Source organism: Bufo gargarizans, chromosome 5 (assembly GCF_014858855.1).
Source record: "Bufo gargarizans isolate SCDJY-AF-19 chromosome 5, ASM1485885v1, whole genome shotgun sequence".
NCBI lineage: Eukaryota > Metazoa > Chordata > Amphibia > Anura > Bufonidae > Bufo > Bufo gargarizans.
This window is the reverse complement of record NC_058084.1, coordinates 178,758,554-178,777,493: the sequence shown is the minus strand read 5'-3', so window position 1 is coordinate 178,777,493 and position 18,940 is coordinate 178,758,554. Positions and strand designations below refer to the sequence as shown.

The 18,940-nt window shown below is 44.8% G+C and overlaps 1 protein-coding gene across 5 annotated transcripts; it reads left to right on the top strand.

Annotated features, from left to right (window-relative positions):
- The first annotated feature begins 445 nt into the window (after positions 1-445).
- Positions 446-17,569, top strand: C5H7orf25 (chromosome 5 C7orf25 homolog). 5 transcript variants are annotated; one of them, XM_044294244.1, is made up of 5 exons: positions 480-517; positions 2,122-2,181; positions 2,310-2,383; positions 12,296-12,358; positions 16,131-17,569. In XM_044294244.1, the coding sequence occupies exons 4-5, from the start codon at positions 12,330-12,332 to the stop codon at positions 17,425-17,427; spliced, it is 1,326 nt and encodes a 441-aa protein (XP_044150179.1). In that variant the 5' UTR covers positions 480-517; positions 2,122-2,181; positions 2,310-2,383; positions 12,296-12,329; the 3' UTR covers positions 17,428-17,569. The 5 variants fall into 5 exon arrangements, with proteins under 5 accessions (XP_044150182.1, XP_044150178.1, XP_044150180.1 ...); XM_044294243.1 differs by lacking the exon at positions 2,310-2,383 and having other exon boundaries at positions 457-517; XM_044294246.1 differs by lacking the exon at positions 12,296-12,358 and having other exon boundaries at positions 473-517.
- Positions 17,570-18,940: the final 1,371 nt, after the last annotated feature.

Below are 18,940 nucleotides of genomic sequence, written 5' to 3'. Positions count from 1 at the left end.
AGGTGAATAAATCCCCCAAAATTTGCAAAACTTTGCACAACAGCAGTTTGTGACTTATTGGTGCCACTTATATGGCGCAGAGAGGAGGATAAATGTGCCCTGAGCCTAGAAAATAAAACAATAAAAAGATTAATAACCTTATAAACAGTTTCACTGTGTAACATTACATTTCCGTAGACTCATCATTAAACTCTAAAATGACCATAAAGATAGGGAATTGGGCACCATTAAAGCCCCTCAGGTAGCATTTCATAGCAGTCAGTGTAAAGCCCCAATAACCAGAAGCGCAGGACCCTAATCTGACACGTTCCCGCCTTTTCTACGCTACGCTCACGCCTCTACCACATCCCGCAGGCAGGGGGCGCAGCTGCTACAGAGCACTGAATTCCAATACACGCAGCCCGGCAACGAACTCCGCCCACGTAGTGCCGCTCCCGACAGGCAGAGCGCTGGTTGCGCATGCGCACGAGTTGTCCAGACGCTAGCGGTGTAGACCCGGTGTTACTGTGCAGCGCAGGTGAGGAAAGTTTGTCCACTGGGGCAGCTTGTTGTGATATCGCGGTCTTTCTTAGTGAAGGTGAAGCCGCTGCACAATGTGTGAGGTTTCCTGTATTAGTGCACGGACTCCTCTGGTGTAGCCATGTGGCAAGCCCAGCTCTGCTATATGCACCACTGCTCCCATTACAGGGGTATATCAGACAGTGCACCATACCATTATGCCACCTATGTGTCCCCAGATGTCACGGGTGCAGGGTCAGCTCTCCCTACACTGTGCCAATTACACTGTGTATTGTGATCCCTCAACATACAATATTGCTTTGCAATCTGAGAGGTGGATCCAAAGCCTCAAAGTACAAGAGAACAAGGAGGCCGGATGAGAGCGCCAGGTGGCAGGGAGCTGTGGGAACAGCTCTATCTAATCACTGTATCAATGCAATTTCTGCTCACTCTTCATTGGTTTTCTCTATACTCCCATCATCTGGAGGACTTCTGTAGGCAGCAGCTTGTCACATGAGACAGTCAAGCACCTGCATATCCCAGGAGTGCATTGCAGTTAGGTTCGTAGACACTATTAGTGGGGCATTATGTCTGACACTGATGGAGGGCATCGGTAGACACTATTAGTGGGGCATAGTGGCTGACACTGATGGAGGGCATTGGTAGGCACTATTAGTGGGGCATTGTGGCTGACACTGATGGAGGGCATTGGTAGGCACTATTAGTGGGGCATAGTGGCTGACACTGATGGAGGGCATTGGTAGGTACTATTAGTGGGGCATTGTGGCTGACACAAGTGGAGGGCAGAGGTGCATTGGCATAGATAGATTATACATTATGACTGGCACTTAGTGCAGCCTGCCTGCTACTGTGTACAACGGTCCTGTAGGGGGTTTCATCCATTCAGCATTCCCGCAAGAAACAATTGTGCTGATTGGCTGATGGAGACCACCTGATGTGAACGCCAATATTACTTTTTTTATTGTGCTTTTGGGATGTGGAATTGGCATAAAGAAAACAATTTGCCCATTTTTTACATTCAATTTTTTTTAAAGCTGTCCACCATATGTAAATGATATATTTTTTTTTTTTTTACTCCCCCACCCCCCCCTTTTACTGCAAGTTTTTAAGTCCCTGTAGTCTTCTGATCACCCATATAATGCACTGCCGAATAGGCTTCTGTACATAGCAGGCTTTGGGGCGGCCATTGTTAGATCCCTTGCTGCCATGAATACCGCTCGACACCCTGAGATCACATTGCTGGGGTGGCTAATGGGTGGGACAGGGAGGCCCTTTGCTCTGTCTAACCACTTAGATGAAGCAGTCAGCCTTTATTGTGGCATTTAAGGGGTTAAACTGATGGGATCAAAGTTATCTTTAATCCCTTCTGTTAGAGCATGTTGCCAGCTGTATAGTACAGCTGACACCCATAAGTGATGGCGTGGGCACAGCTTCTGAGTACATCAGCTTTTTCCAAAGAAGACAAAAGCCGTGTCACCAGTGGGAAAGTGGCTGTGATTCTGCATGTAGCTGTATTTTTCGGCCAAAGCCCAGCATATAGCCTTACTGTTAGCTTCTATGTCTCTCTAGCGCTGCAGCTCAATCCTCCTCTTCTTTTCATAGACTTGGGCAGCTGTAATCTGATTCATCAGTGAGTTGAGAGCCCATCTTTAGTCTGTGAAGGTAAGTTTTGGCTCAGAATTCAGAGTGCATGTTACTTTAGGAGAAGAAGAGCTTGATAGTGTAGAAAGAGACATTTTTCTCAAATAAGTTATATAACAAAGTTTCTTTTGTCTGTACTGTTGATTTAGGTACAGTCTGACAGCTTCCCGTACTCGAATGATGTTGGCCTGGAACTCCAAGCCTTATAAATCACTGTGATACAGTGAGTTCAGCTCAAATGAGTCGCGGTTGGTCCAGGAGATGCGGCCATCACACAAACCCTGTTGCATTGACTGAATACACCCGTCTGAACGCGACCTTGTGCAACGTTTGTTGAATCGATTTGCAGCATTAACCAGAGTTCTTCCCCTGTGAGGGGCTGTCCCCTGATGGTGAAGAAACTCCTCTGCCGCTTGATTGATAGCAAGTGCAGAGGCTCTGCTTCCGCTTCCAGAGCAGCCACTGTTCATGCGCCTATACCCAGAAGTGTAGCAGTGCCGGTGCATGTACTGTTGCTGCTGTGGTAATGGAAGCAGATCCCCCTACTCGTGGTGCTGCTACTCTCAGCAGCACCACAAGTGCGACATTGTCAAGGGTTGCAAGATGTCTGGCTCTGTCAATCAAGTGGCGGGGGGGGGAGATTCTTCACCAGTGGGCACAGCCCCTCCCTGGTCAAGAACTCTTGTTAATGAGACAAATCAATTTGCTCATTAGTGACCATTAAAGGGGTTGTGTCACCTCAGACATTGATGGCATATCACTAGGATATGCCACCAATGTCAGATAGGTGTTGGGGCCCATCACTATTTCTAGAATGGGGCCCCGAAAGTGAAGGAGAGCACACTGCCCATGCGTTCCATACCACTTCTATGGGAATTCTGAAAACAGCCGAGCGAGCGCACCTCGTAAGCGCAACCACTTGTTATGGGTCTGCCAGAAATAGCCAAACCAGAGCTCAGCTATTTTTGGTACTCCCATAGAAATTAATATAGGGCCGCTGTGCATGCACAATACGCCCTTGTTCGCTTTGGGAGCCCAGTTGTAGGGATGGGACCCGCATCTCTCTGACATTGCTGCCTATCCTAGTAATATTCCACCATCGTGTGCTGTGACACAATTTTTAAAATTTGTAATTATAGCTTATATAACCACTTCCAGATCGTGCCATTTTCCCCCTTCCTGACCAGGCCTAATTTTGCAAATCTGACATGTCACTTTATGTTGGTAATAGCTTTGGAGCTTTAATTTATCCAAGCCATTTTGAGATTTTCTCGTGACACATTGTACTTTATGATAGTCATAAATTTGAGTCAATATATTTCATCTTTAGGGTACTTTCACACTAGCGGTAAGGAACTCCGGCAGGCTGTTACGGCGGGTGAACAGCCTGTCGGATCCGTGCTGCCGCTAGTGCACGCTTGCCCCCGGACTACCGCTCAGGCCCCATTGACTATAATGGGGGCGGGTTGGAGTTCCGGCGTCAGTACGGCAAACATGCCGAGGGGTGGGTGGAATAAAACTACAACATGACGTAGTTTTTTTCCGCCTGCCTCTCGACATGTTTGCTGTGCTGCCGCCGGAACTCCGTCCCACCCCTATTATAGTCAATGGGGCCGGAGCGGTAGTCTGGGGGCACACGTGCACTAGCGGCAGCACAGATCCGACACTCTGTTCACCCAACGGAACAGCCTGCCAGAGTTCCTTGCCGCTAGTATGAAACTAGAATACAACAGTCACAAAATGCACATCGATTTGCGTTCACATTTAGTGATCCTATGTGATGGAGAGTACCCTTTAGTAACGTACCCACTCAGTGTACATAAACATACACAAACAAAGGATAAACTGAGACTAGACGGGTATAGTAGCAAACTATACATATACTTTATTAGACAGTACATAAAAAAATGTATTATATGTGATGTGTCACATCGGATAAAAAGGTGGACTACACCTGAGGGGACATAACAAGGTTACATAACGATTGGGGGAAGAGGGCAGGGAGGCTACCAAAAAGCTAAGATGTACAACAAGCGCACTGACTTATGCGGATGTCGCACACAATTGTCACAAATGTCCCCCCAAAAAATATTCTGGACATTTGTGTGCGACATCCGCATAAGTCAGTGCGCTTGTTGTACATCTTAGCTTTTTGGTAGCCTTACTGCCCTCTTCCCCCAATCGTTATGTAACCATGTTATGTCCCCTTAGGTGTAGTCCACCTTTTTATCCGATGTGACACATCATATAATGTTAAAATTTGTTATGTATTGTCTAATAAAGTATATGTATATTTTGCTACTATACCCGTCTAGTCTCAGTTTATCCTTTGTTTGTGTAGTATGAAACTAGCCTAATTTATGAAAAAATACCAAATTGACAAAAAATAAATATAAGCTGTGCCAAAATCACCAATTTTTTTTAATCACCTTGGCCCGTAAAGTGTAATAATGAATGATCAAAAAAATGTACCCAAAAATTGTACCAATAAAAACGTCAACTCTTTGTGCAAAAAACGAGGCCCTGCACAAGAGGATCAGCAAAAATTAATTAAAAAAAATATGGTGGTCAGAAAATAGACATAGGGGGTTTCCACTATCTAAGCCCCACAAAGTGACTTCAGACCTGAGCTGGTCCTTAATTAGTGGGTTTTGAAAATGTATGACTATAAAAATTTCAATTTCTCTGCTTCTAAAACAGAAAGTCAAACATTCCCCATATGTCTACTTTATGTTGGCATCATTTTGTAAATGTCATTTTATTTTTTGAGGACGTTAGAAGGCTTAGGCCCCTTTCACACGGGCGAGTATTCAGCGCGGATGCGATGCGTGAGTTGAACGCATTGCACCCGCTCTGAATCCCGACCCATTCATTTCTATGGGGCTGTTCACACGAGCGGTGATTTTTACGCATCACTTATGCGTTGTGTGAAAATCGCAATTTTGTGCGTTTTTCACGTAACACAGGCCCCATAGAAATGAATGGGGTTACGTGAAAATCGCAAGCATCCGCAAGTGTGGATGCGGTGCGATTTTCACGCACGGTTGCTAGGAGACTATCGAGATGGAGACCCGATCATTATTATTTTCCCTTATAACATGGTTATAAGGACAAATAGCATTCTGAATACAGAATGCATAGTAAAATAGCGCTGGAGGGGTTAAAAAATCTTTTAAAATAATTTAACTCGCCTTAGTCCACTTGATCGCGAAGCCGGCATCTCCTTCTGTCTTCATCTTAGCTGTGTGGAGGAACAGGACCTGTGGTGACGTCACTCCAGTCATCACATGATCCATCACCATGGTAAAAGATCATGTGATGACCGGAGTGATGTCACCACAGGCCCTGCTCCTCCACACAGCTAAGATGAAGACAGAAGGAGATGCTGGCTTCGCGATCAAGTGGGCTAAGGGGAGTAAAAAATTTTAACTTTTTTTTTTTTTTTTTTTTTTTTTAACCCCTCCAGCGCTATTTTACTATGCATTCTGTATTCAGAATGCTATTATTTTCCCTTATAACCATGTTATAAGGGAAAATAATACAATCTACAGAACACCGATCCCAAGCCCGAACTTCTGTGAGGAAGTTCGGGTACCAAACATGCACGATTTTTCTCACGCGAGTGAAAAACGCATTACAATGTTTTGTACTCGCGTGGAAAAATCGCGCGTGTTCCCGCAATGCACCCGCACATTTTCCCACAACGCCCGTGTGAAAGAGGCCTTAGCATTTTAGAAGCAATTCTTAAACATTGTTACTTTTTTTTTTTTTTTTTTTTTTTTTAAACCCACTTTTTAAGGACCAGTTCAGGTCTGAAGTCACTTTGTGGGGGCTTACATAGTGGAAACCCCCCATAAGTTACCCCATTGTAGAAACTACTCCCCTCAAGTTACTCAAAACTGATATTACAAACTTTGTTAACCCTTTAGGTGTTCCACAAGAATTAAAGGAAAATGGAGACTAAATTTCACTTTTTTGGCAGATTCTCCATTTTAATAAAAAAATTTAACACATCGAGGGTTAACAGCCAAACAAAACTCAATATTTATTACCCTGATTCTGCGGTTTACAGAAACACCCCACATGTGGTCGTAAACTGATGTAAGGACACACGGCAGGGCGCAGAAGAAAAGGAGCGCCATATGGTTTTTGGAAGGCAGATTTTGCTGAACTGGTTTTTAGATGCCATGTCCCATTTGAAGCCCCTCTGATGCACCCTAACAGTAGAAACTCCCAAATAGTGACCCCATTTTTGGAAACTAGGAGATGAGGTGCCAGGTTTATTGGTACTATTTTGGGGTACATATGATTTTTAATTGCTCTATATTACGTTTTTTGTGTGAGGCAAGGTAACCACAAATATGCTGTTTTTGCACAGTTTATTTTTTACAACATTTATCTGACACGTGCTATTTTTATAGAGCAGGTTGTTACGGACGCAATGATATCAAATATTTATTTGATTCACTTTTACATAAAGCATTTTTGAAAAAAATTCTCTTTTCTGAGCACCATTTTTTATTTTTTTTTGCTCATCCTCTTGTGCAGGGGCATATTTTTTGCAGAAAGAGTGTTTTTATTGGTACCATTTTTGGGTACATATTATTTTTTTTGATCATTCATTATTACACTTTATGGGGCAAGGTGATTGGTAATTTTGGCACAGTTTATATTTATTTATTTATTGTGACATTTTTATAGAGCAGATTGTTACGGACATGGCAATACCTAATATGTATAGTTTTTCTTATTTAAGTTTTGCACAATACAGCATTTTTTAAACCCAAAAAATTTTGTTTTAGTGTCTCCATAGTCTGAGAGCCATAGCTTTTTATTTTATTTTTTGACCTATTGTTTCTTAGGGGCTCATTTTTTTGCGGGATGAGGTTTGGTACTATTTTGGGAGCATACACCTTTTCCAGGATGTCCCTCCATGACAGCACCCACTGGAGGATGTCCTATTGGATCTCTGTAGGGACAGGAACCGTGAGAGGTTAAAAGGCCCCACCCCTCCCACCAGTGTTCTTCCTGTCCCTACGGAGATAGGAGCAGTGAGGAGGAATCCCTGCTGTCGGAGTAGGGAGGAACACTAGGCCGAGGCTGGTCGGGGGGCTTATGCCTCCTCTTCAGCCTCAGACACGGTCTAAAGCTAGCACCCCTCTGGGAAGGGGTCCCCTAGCTCTCCTGGTACCTTTCCTTCACTGGATCCAAGCCGCGGTATCGGGACGCTGTTGCCGCTTCTCCGGTGTGGGAGCTCTGGGCACAGCGGTGGCTCCAGCGTTCCTCTGATGACGCGGACCACGTCACTTCCTATGCGACCGGAAGTGACACGGAGAAGATGGCGGCGTGCATCCATGCTGGAGGCCTCAGGATTCTGAGGCCTCGCATGTGGGGTCGACTCTTCTTTGAATGATGTTTAAAGGGAACCTGTCACCGGGATTTTGTGTATAGAGCTGAGGACATGGGTTGCTAGATGACCGCTAGCATATCCACAATACCCAGTCCTCATAGCTCTGTGTGCTTTTATTGTGTATAAAAAACAATTTGATACATATGCAAATTAACCTGAGATGAGTCCTGTATGTGAGTCAGGGACGGACTCATCTCAGGTTAATTTGCATATGTATCAAATCGTTTTTTATACACAATAAAAGCACACAGAGCTATGGGGACTGGGTATTGCAGATGTGTTAGCGGCCATCTAGCAACCCATGTCCTCAGCTCTATACACAAAATCCCGGTGACAGGTTCCCTTTAAGCTGCAGGCTGGTTGCATCATGGAGGCCCAGGTGTTGATTAAGCAAGATGCTTCTGCAGACCCCCTCGTCCAGGGTATTGTAAGTAGTGTCCTCCCTTTAGGATTGGCTCCTGCTTGCCCTGTTATACATCTCCATCTCCCCCTTGTCTTTAAGGTGGAAAAGGAGACTGGACACAGACCGCATGGTGACTCCAAGAAAAAAACTAAAAAGTGCGGAACCTGCAGTAGGTAGCTGGCAGAGTCATATAAGAAACCCTTATGCACAGATTGTTTAGCGAAAAATCCTAAAGGAGGAACAACCTTCCTTTCTGGCGGAACTAAGAGCCATAGTGAGGGAAGAAGTACAGGTGGCAGGAATGAGTCAGCCCCCTTCCCTTCCGGTCCCCTCTTCCCCACCTTCCAAACGATCCAGAGTACAGTTAGACTCGAGGAAGAACCGGGGTACCTTTCGGACGAATTGGAGGAAGACCATCCCCCTTCCTTGAAGGAAGAACCAAGAAGATATCTGTTTTCTACAGAGCATTTGGATTTGCTGCTAACAGCGGTTAGACAAACCATGGCGGTAGAAGAAGAACAGACGCGTACGGTGCAGGACGAAATGTTCGACGGTTTAAGAGTCAGGAAGAGGAAACTCTTTCCTGTGAATTCTAACCTGCGAGATCTAATCAAGGATGAATGGAAAGAGGGTGACAAGAAGCTTTATGTGCCTAGGGAATTTAAGAGCAGGCTGATCTTTAAGCCGGAAGAGACAAAACTTTGGGATGAGATACCGAAGGTCGACATTCAGGTGGCCAAGGTGGTGAAGAAGACATCCATACCGTTTGAAGATTCCTCACAATTAAAAGATCCAATGGATCGGAAAATGGATGGGCTTCTGAAGAAGGCCTGGGAATCTAATGCAGTCACCATAAATACAAATATTACAGCCACCTCAGTGTCCCGCGCAATGTGTCTGGCTAGATCAGCTAGAAAATCATCTTAAGATGAAGACATCCAGGGAGGAAATTTTGCAATCCTTACCTTTATTGAAGTTGGCAGCGTCATTTATGGCAGATGCCGCTGCAGAATCGATATGGTTCGCAGCAAAGAATGACGCACTCAAAAATACGGCAAGGCGAGCCCTCTGGCTCAAATCCTGGACAGGGGACATTGCCTCTAAGAATAAACTCTGTGCAATTTCCTTTACTGGAGCGTATCTCTTTGGTCAAGTCCTCGACTCCATTCTGGAAAGTGCGGCTGATAAAAAGAAGGGCTTCCCAGAGGAGAAAGTAAAGAAATCGCAGCCCTTTCGTAAAGCCCTCAAAGCAGTTTACAACCTCGGAGAGGGGGAAAGGTAAGACGGGAAGATGGAGTTACCCCAAAGGTGGAAGAGGTAGGGGTTTCCTCTTCAACCCAAACTCTAGCTCAAGCAAACAATGACATCAGGCTAGTCAGGGGGAGACTCCGCTTATTATGGGAATCCTGGACCCGGGTCACCCAGAATCAGTGGATCCTCAACACCATCCGGGAAGGAGTGAAAATAGAATTTTGCGGTACCCCCCAGCGGGTCAACAAAATCGATTGTGTCTGGACTTACAGAAGCTAATAAAACTAAATGCTATAGTTCAGGTCCCAGAGGATCAGGGATGCTTGGGCCATTATGCAAGGCTTTCTTCTAGTAAAAAAAACCAGATGGAACCTTCAGGACGATTATCAACCTGAAATCCCTGAACAAGTCGTTGGTATACCACAGATTCAAGATGGAATCCATAAAGTCATCAATCCCACTAATTTCGGTAGGGGATCTCTTATGTAACATGGACTTAAAGGATGCCTACTATCGCATCCCAATTCATCCACTATACCAACAATATCTCAGGTTTGCGATCATCCATAAAGGAACAATTCTTCACTACCAGTTCCGTGTCTTCCCTTTGGGATATCCTCGGCATCTCACATTTTCACAAAGGTAATCACAGAAGTGGTGGCATACCTAAGGCAGCAGCAAATAAGAATTATTCCGTACCTGGACGATTTCCTTCTTATTGCAGAGACAAGGCAGAGTCTAGAAAGCAGTGTCCAACAGACCATCGCCCTTTTCAAGGATCTGGGCTGGATAATAAATGACGCCAAATCGGACCAAGTACCAGGAAACAGTTCCTGGGAGTTCTCTTAGATTCAGAGAAACAATATTTCTTTCTTCCAAGGATAAAGCGGGAAAAGATAAGGAAAAAGATGGAAACCTTTCAAAAAAGAAGGGTTCATACACTGAGGGAGGCTATGCAGGTTCTGGGCCTAATGACATCCTGTATCTCGTGGTTCCGTGGGCTCAGTTCCATTCCAGGATCCTACAGAACACAGTCTTGGCGATTTGGCACATGGATCATCATTCCTTGAACTCAAAGATAGTGCTATCAAGGCAGAGTCTAGTTTCTCTATCCTGATGGACCAACCCAGAAAATTTAAGGAAAGGAGTCGCCTGGAATCCTGCACCGTCCATAGTCATTACCGCGGACGCAAGCCAGTGGGGTTGGGGAGCCCATCTGAAAGATCATTACTTTCAGGGCAGATGGTCCAACCTGGACAGTCGCAGATCCTCAAACTTCAGAGAACTGAAGGCGGTATGGGAGACTCTGAAGAAGGCAGAGCAGATTCTCTCCAACCACCATATCAGCATCCTGTTGGACAATGTGACAACGGTTTGTTACCTAAAACGTCAGGGGTAACCAGAAACCCTCATCTACAGGCTTTGACAAACCAAATATTTTGCTGGGTAGAGAAGGAAGTTCTCTCAGTATCTGCAGTTCACCTAAGAGGAGTAGAAAACTCCACTGCAGACTTCCTAAGCAGACACAGTCTCGACTCAGGTGAATGGTCCCACAAGTAGACCTATTTGCGTCAAGAAAGAACACCCAGTTGAATTATTTTTTTCTCTCTAAATCCGAGAGACAAAAACCGCTAGGTGTAGACGCCTTGTCCCAGGACTGGGACATGGACTTGGCGTACGCCATTCCTCCATTTCCCCTGATCCCATTGGTCCTGAAGAAGCTATAAACATGCTCAATGACCCTTATTCTTATAGCTCCTGCCTGGCCGAAGAGAGCCTGGTTCCCTCTGTTGAAGGAATTGTTTATAAGGGATCCAAAAACTCTTCCTGAAGGAAGGACCTTCTCTTGCAGGGGCCGCTGGAACATCCGAACCTCGAGAAGCTGAGGTTAACAGCTTGGATCCTGAAAGGCAGATCCTAAAAAGAAAGGGTCTGTCAGATAAGGTAATTTCAACCTTACAACAAAGCCGCAAGCCCGTAACCTCGGCCATATATTTAAAAATATGGAAGAAATTTTACTACATGGCTGTCAGATTCACATCCAGAGGTCTCAGTCCCATCTATAGGCTGCATTTTGGACTTTTTACAGACTGGATTCGATTTGGGCCTAAAACCCAGTACTCCTTAAGGTCCAAATTTCAGCCTTGAGTTGTTTTTTTAGAAACCCCTTTAGCAGACCACAGGTGGATTAGGAGATTTATTAAATCTATTTCCAGAATGAGACCCACTATTTGGCAGACAGTACCACCTTGAGACCTAAATATAGTTTTAGAAGGTCTATGTAATTCCCCCTTTGAACCATTGAGCAGTTATCAGACAAATTGCTTTGTCTTAAAACAATCTTTCTTCTAGCGATAACCACAACATGCAGAATAGGAGAAATTCAGGCCCTCTCCATCAGGGAACCATTCTTAAAGATTTTGGATGATCGGGTCATATTAAAATTGGACCCATCCTTTTTGCCAAAAGTGGTATCTCCGTTCCATAAAAATCAGGAAATAATGCTTCCTTCCTTTTGTGCCTCCCCAAAAATGCGCAGGAAGAAAAATTTCACTGCTTAGATGCAAGAAGATCAATGCTGGCCTACTTACAAAGAACAGCTTATTGGAGAAGATTGCAGAACCTATTTATCTTGTTTGGAGGAAAGAACAGAGGCAACAAGGCCTCAAAACAGACTTTAGCCCGTTGGATCAGAGACAAGGTTTGCGAGTCTTGCGTGCTGAAAGGACTTACTTGCCCTTTATCCATAAAAGCCAACTCCACCGGAGCCGTGGCGACTTCGTGGGCAGAAAAAGCGGAGGCTTCAGTTGAACAAATATGCAAGGCCGCTACATGGTCAAGTTTTTCTACCTTTTGTTAAACATTATAGACTAGATTCTCTTGCCAACCAGGACCTGTCTTTTGGTCGTAAGGTCCTCCAGGCAGTGGTCCCCCCTAAGTATTAAGCTGGTAGTTCTCCAGTGGGTGCTGTCATGGAGAGACGTCCTGGAAACTAAGATTTAGTCTTACCGGTAAATGGTTTTCCCTGGTGGGAGGGGCCTTTTAACATCTCACGCTTCCTGTCCCTACAGAGATCCAATAGGACATCCTCCAGTGGGTGCTGTCATGTCGGACTCCTGGCAAACCATTTACCGGTAAGACTAAATCTTAGTTTTGATCGCTTGCTGTTGTACTTTATGTGATGTTAGGTGACAGAAAATAGCTTTTTTTTGCACTGTTTATATATTTTTTTTTTTACGGTGTTCACCTGAGGGGTTAGGTCATGTGATATTTTTATAGAGCAGATTTTTATGGATGCGGCAATGCCTAATATGTCAACTTTTTTTATTTATTTCACTTTAGCACAATAATAGTTTTGAAGCAAAAAAAATCATATTTTAGTGTCATCATTGTCTGAGAGTCATAGCTTTTTATTTGTTTTTTGACCGATTGTCTTAGGTAGGGTCTAATTTTTTGCGGGATGAGGTAACGGTTTGATTGTTACTATTTTAGGGGGCATATTCCTTTTTGATCGCTTGGTGTCTTTTTTTTTTTTCTTTGACAGTTTATTTTTTTTATGGTGTTTATCGGACTGGGGGGATCATGTGATATATTTATAGAGCCAGCCATCATGGACGTGGCAATACCAAACATGTCTTTTTTATATAATATAATATAAAAAATTTCCTCATAAGTGGGGCAAATTGGCTTCTACCTCAGTTTTTTTTTTTTTGCCTCCCCCCGGATCAACTTGCAGGATAACAGGCCAAACTGGATGGACAAATGTCTTTTTTCGGCCTTATACAGGTCCTTCTAAAAAAATTAGCATATTGTGATAAAGTTCATTATTTTCTGTAATGTACTGATAAACATTAGACTTTCATATATTTTAGATTCATTACACACAACTGAAGTAGTTCAAGCCTTTTATTGTTTTAATATTGATGATTTTGGAATACAGCTCATGAAAACCCAAAATTCCCATCGAAAAAAATTAGCATATTTCATCGACCAATAAAAGAAAAGTGTTTTTAATACAAAAAAAGTCAACCTTCAAATTATGTTCAGTTATGCACTCAATACTTGGTCTGGAATCCTTTTGCAGAAATGACTTCTTCAATGCGGCGTGGCATGGAGGCAATCAGCCTGTGGCACTGCTGAGGTGTTATGGAGGCCCAGGATGCTTCGATAGCGGCCTTAAGCTCATCCAGAGTGTTGGGTCTTGCGTCTCTCAACTTTCTCTTCCCAATATCCCACAGATTCTCTATGGGGTTCAGGTCAGGAGAGTTGGCAGGCCAATTGAGCACAGTAATACCATGGTCAGTAAACCATTTACCAGTGGTTTTGGCACTGTGAGCAGGTGCCAGGTCGTGCTGAAAAATGAAATCTTCATCTCCATAAAGCTTTTCAGCAGATGGAAGCATGAAGTGCTCCAAAATCTCCTGATAGCTAGCTGCATTGACCCTGCCCTTGATAAAACACAGTGGACCAACACCAGCAGCTGACATGGCACCCCAGACCATCACTGACTGTGGGTACTTGACACTGGACTTCAGGCATTTTTGCATTTCCCTCTCCCAGTCTTCCTCCAGACTCTGGCACCTTCTTTTCCGAATGACATGCAAAATTTGCTTTCGTCTGAAAAAAGTACTTTGGACCACTGAGCAACAGTCCAGTGCTGCTTCTCTGTAGCCCAGGTCAGGCGCTTCTGCCGCTGTTTCTGGTTCAAAAGTGGCTTGACCTGGGGCATGCGGCACCTGTAGCCCATTTCCTGCACACGCCTGTACACGGTGGCTCTGGATGTTTCTACTCCAGACTCAGTTCACTGCTTCCGCAGGTCCCCCAAGGTCTGGAATCTGTCCTTCTCCACAATCTTCCTCAGGGTCCGGTCACCTCTTCTCGTTGTGCAGCGTTTTCTGCCACACTTTTTCCTTCCCACAGACTTCCCACTGAGGTGGCTTGATACAGCACTCTGGGAACAGCCTATTCGTTCAGAAATTTATTTCTGTGTCTTACCCTCTTGCTTGAGGGTGTCAATGATGGCCTTCTGGACAGCAGTCAGGTCGGCAGTCTTACCCATGATTGCGGTTTTGAGTAATGAACCAGGCTGGGAGTTTTTAAAAGCCTCAGGAATCTTTTGCAGGTGTTTAGAGTTAAACACCTGCCATCCAGAACATGGCCTCTGAAGGAGAGACATGTGACCAGACTCCTCCATCAGCGGCCTTCTTTGTATAACTGTGCATCGCATTAGAAACTAGGGCATATGCAGTGTCTCATGTGGGGATAAATGATGTTAGTTTTGTAGTTTTATTAAAGTTGTGGTAATACCAGTTGTATGTTTTTTTTTTTAGAGCATTTCTTAATGGAAAATGGTTTTTCCATTATGGAAAACTTATTCGCTGATATACGTAATACACTGCAACACCGAATCTGATCAGACCTTACCTCCAGCAAACATTAAGTCTTCATTAGGTTCATTGTAACCCATTGGCACCGCACAATTACGTCACTGGAGGGCCAGTGGGGTAACAGAGGAAGCCCCTATCTTAACTGCACTGGGTATTGACCACGGCAACTAAGGCTACTTTCACACCTGCGTTAGGTGCTGCTCCGTCTGGTATCTGCACAGACGAATCCGCACCTATAATGCAAACGCTTGTATCCGTTCAGAACGGATCCCTTTGCATTACCATGATAATGCAAACTGATCCGTTTGGACTTACATTGAAAGTGAATGGGAGGCGGATCCGTTTTCAATTGCACCATAGTGTGTCAGTGAAAACAGATCCGTCCCCATTGACTTACATTGTAAGTTAGGACAGATCCGTTTAGCTCAGTTTCCTCAGGTGGACATTAAAACGCTGCAGGCAGCGTTTTGGTGTCCGCCTCCAGAGTGGAGGCGAAACGGAGGCAAACTGATGCATTTTGAGCGGGTCCTTATCCATTCAGAATGCATTGGGGCAAAACTTATCAGTTTTGGGCCGCTTGTGAGAGCCCTGAAACGGATTTCACAAGCGGACCCAGAAACGCCAGTGTGAAAGTAGCCTAAGGCTTAAATGCCTTGAATAACCCGTTCGGATAATATGGGCACTTTTGAGACCACACTATTCTCACTCCGTGCCTATAGACTGGCAAGTGCACTTACAAGAAAATGCTTGAAATTCATGTTCCTTTCGAGTGTTTAAAAAAAAAAAAAAAGTTTGAAAAGGTTGACCAATTTGTTTAAATGGGTAGCAATATGCAATGACCTGATGGTAATCTGACATACAACTGTATGCCACATCGTAACTTAGCCCCCGTGTGCTGCTGAAGATCCCTGGTCCCCATCTATGGCTTGTGTAGACACCTCTGACTATGCGGCCATAGATTGCAAGATGGCAGCAGTGATGTGAGTCACCCACATCACCACTTTCTGCATGCGCTGAACAGTAAATGAACATGTTCAGGACAAGTGCAGAGGAGGATCTATCCAGCTACAGAGTAGTAATCAGTGATGTGGGTGTCTCGCATCACTGCTGCCATCTTGCAACTTATGGAGGAAGAGCTGCAGGTGTTTTACACAAGCCGTAGATGGGGACTAGAGGACTTTCTGCAGCACACCGAGGGTAGGTTGAACAATTGTCCCAGTGTACACAATTTAAGGTGCGGCACTGTCAGGGTGCAGTCACACAACTGTGTGTTTTGCTGTCTGCATCCGTGCAGCCTTACCGCAAATGATAGGACATGTTCTGTACTTTGCCACGACATGCAGACCACGCATCCATTGAAGTCAATAGGTCCGCACCATGACGCGGAGTGCACACGGCCAGTATCCACCATGTAAATGCTTCCTAAATCAGTTTTTTTTGCTGCAATTTGTAGACTGCCAAAGCCAGTGTGGAATTTACAGGCTTTAGTGTTAATCTTTTTCTTTTACTTTCTTATTAGGAATAATGCTTCCAACATGTCCGTGGACTCGATGCTCTGTGATCGTATAGAAATTGGCAAAGAACTAATAAAGAGAGCAGAAGTCCTCTCAAGGTCTCGAGCTGGAGGCGTTGAAGGTGGAGCAAAACTATGCAGTAAACTGAGGGCAGAACTAAAGTTCTTACAAAAAGTGGAGGCAGGAAAAGTAGCGATTAAGGAGTCTCATTTAAAAAGCACTAATCTCACTCACCTACAAGCCATTATCGAGTCAGCCGAGAGCCTGGAAGATGTGGTCAGTGTTCTCCATGTCTTCAGCTACAATGACCAGTTTGGTGAAAAGCAAACTCTGGTGGTCGATGTGGTTGCCAATGGTGGCCACACATGGATCAAAGCCATTGGGAGAAAGGCTGAGGCCCTCCATAACATATGGATTGGACGTGGCCAATATGGTGACAAAAGTGTCATTGAACAAGCGGAGGATTACCTGCAAGCAAGCCGCCAGCAGCCTGTGCAGTTTAGCAGTCCTCATATCATATTTGCCTTCTACAACAGTGTCTCCAAACCTATGGCTGAGAAGCTGAAGGAGATGGGGATATCTGTACGGGGGGATATCGTTGCTGTTAACTCATCTGTGGGAATTACTCAAGAAGAAAACGATCTAAGCTGTAGTGAATCGGACATGGAGGAGGATGACGATGACTCAGAGCTTCTTCATGTTGACGAGGTGGATAGGGAAAATATAGTTGCCAGCGTGGCTTTTCCCAGAGAGATCAAGGTTGAGGTCTGCAACCGCGTGAACTTGGACATCACGACATTAATTACTTACGTTTCTGCTCTCAGTCATGGAGGCTGCCATTTTATCTTTAAAGAGAAGGTTTTGACAGAACAAGCAGCACAAGAAAGGCAAGAGAAAGTGTTACCTTTGCTGGACTCCTTTATGGAGGGCAAGGAGCTCTTTGCCTGTGAATGTGCTGTGCGGGATTTCCAGTCCATATTGGAGACTTTAGGAGGAGCACATGAGAGGGAACGAGCTGCAGCACTCATACAGAGAATTAATGTAGTGCCTGATCAACCTTCTGAGCGTGCCTTAAAACTGTGCTCCAGCTCCAAAATTAATAGCCGCTCTGTCTCCATATTTGGGACTGGGGACTCTTTAAGAGCGATCACAATGACTGCTAATAGTGGCTTTGTGAGAGCGGCCAATAACCAGGGGGTTAAATTCAGTGTGTTTATTCACCAACCTCGAGCTCTTACTGAGAGCAAAGAGTCTTCTGCAACGCCTATATTAAAGAATGATGTGGCGTCTGACCCGCACTAACCTCCGCCATCGTTTGTGTCAGGAACTCATCAGCCTGTTTTGTCTTATTCCAAATCTTCTGCTAACATATTCCACAAGGTGGCTCCATGCAACCATCGTGTGCAGAAATTTGTTCAATAAATAGTTAATGCTATGCACTTTAGCCACCGATGGTTGTGTTTTATCTTTCTTACAGGATAGGGTTTGTGCACCTGTGAGGGGGAGGTTGACCCTCCTGATCAGACCTGTGAAGATAAACATACTTACCTGCTTCCTGGCGCAGGCTCCTTCTCTCCCTTATCTGCACTCCTGGGCTCTCTGGATGTAACTTCCTCTTTGACTTCGCTGCAGCCAATTGCTGGCCGCAGCGGTGACCTTGTTCCCATCGTGTCACGTGACAGTTTGCTATGATGCTAGGAGAGCAGGTCACTGCGGCCTGCAATTGGCTGCAGTAGCATCAAATGGAGTTTACATCTAGAGCAGGCATGCTCAACCTGCGGCCCTCCAGCTGTTGCAAAACTACAACTCCCAGCATGCCTGAACAGCCTACAGCTATCAGCCTACAGCAGGGCATTGTGGGAGTTGTAGTTTTACAACAGCTGGAGGGCCGCAGGTTGAGCATGCCTGATCTAGAGTGTCCAGTGGAGCGAAGAAGCCTGCACCAGGAAACAGGTAAGTATGCCTCTCTTCACGTATCTGCTCAGGTGGAGCCTAGGTACCCTAAGTGCAGAACCCCTTTTAAGGTCCCCGTTTGTAACAGTGTTGAGGAGTGGGTAGTACAGTAAAAGACCTCACTGGCCGCTTTACTCATGGATAAAATAACTGTTCCTGGTTCTGCAGGATCAGGTGACCTGCAGTGTGACTGCTCCTCTGATGTGAACTTGCAGCATCGTGATGATTCCAAAATGACAGTTAGTATGCTGATCTGTGGTCACGTAATACAGTGACTACAGTTCAATAACCCTTTGAGAGACTGGAATTCACAGAGGAGCAGTGTTCTTTTCGGGGAATTACTGCTCCAACATGGAGCATGTTTCCCAGGCTGAATATGCTCTTCAGAAGCTGGCCATACTTCTGGTGGAGGCTGTAGCATTTTGGTGGTCAGATTGCAGCAGAACTGCTTGTGTAAAATCTGCAACATTTTGATATCTCGCCCTATGGCTGTGGAAAAAAAACTATGTATAAACCAACTTGCACTGCAGGCTTCACATGCAACTTTCAGTTATTGCAGTCGATGCACTGGAGCTGTAACTGGAGTATAAAAGACATCTTTTAAAACCTTAACAGCCGCTTTGATAAGGCCCCATATTTTGGTGTGCTGTCTGCATCCGTATGTCCTTAGCCCAGCAAAAAAAAGATAAAACATGTCTGTTTTGCGGACAAAGATAGGCATTGTTACAGTGGACCTGCAAGAAAAACGTATGCAACACGGATGGTGCTTAGTAGTGTGAACATAAACCTTTATTCTGCCAGGTTCTCCTCCTGCAAGTATCCAGAGCGGAGCTTCACTATGAAGTGCTCTCTGCATTGATCT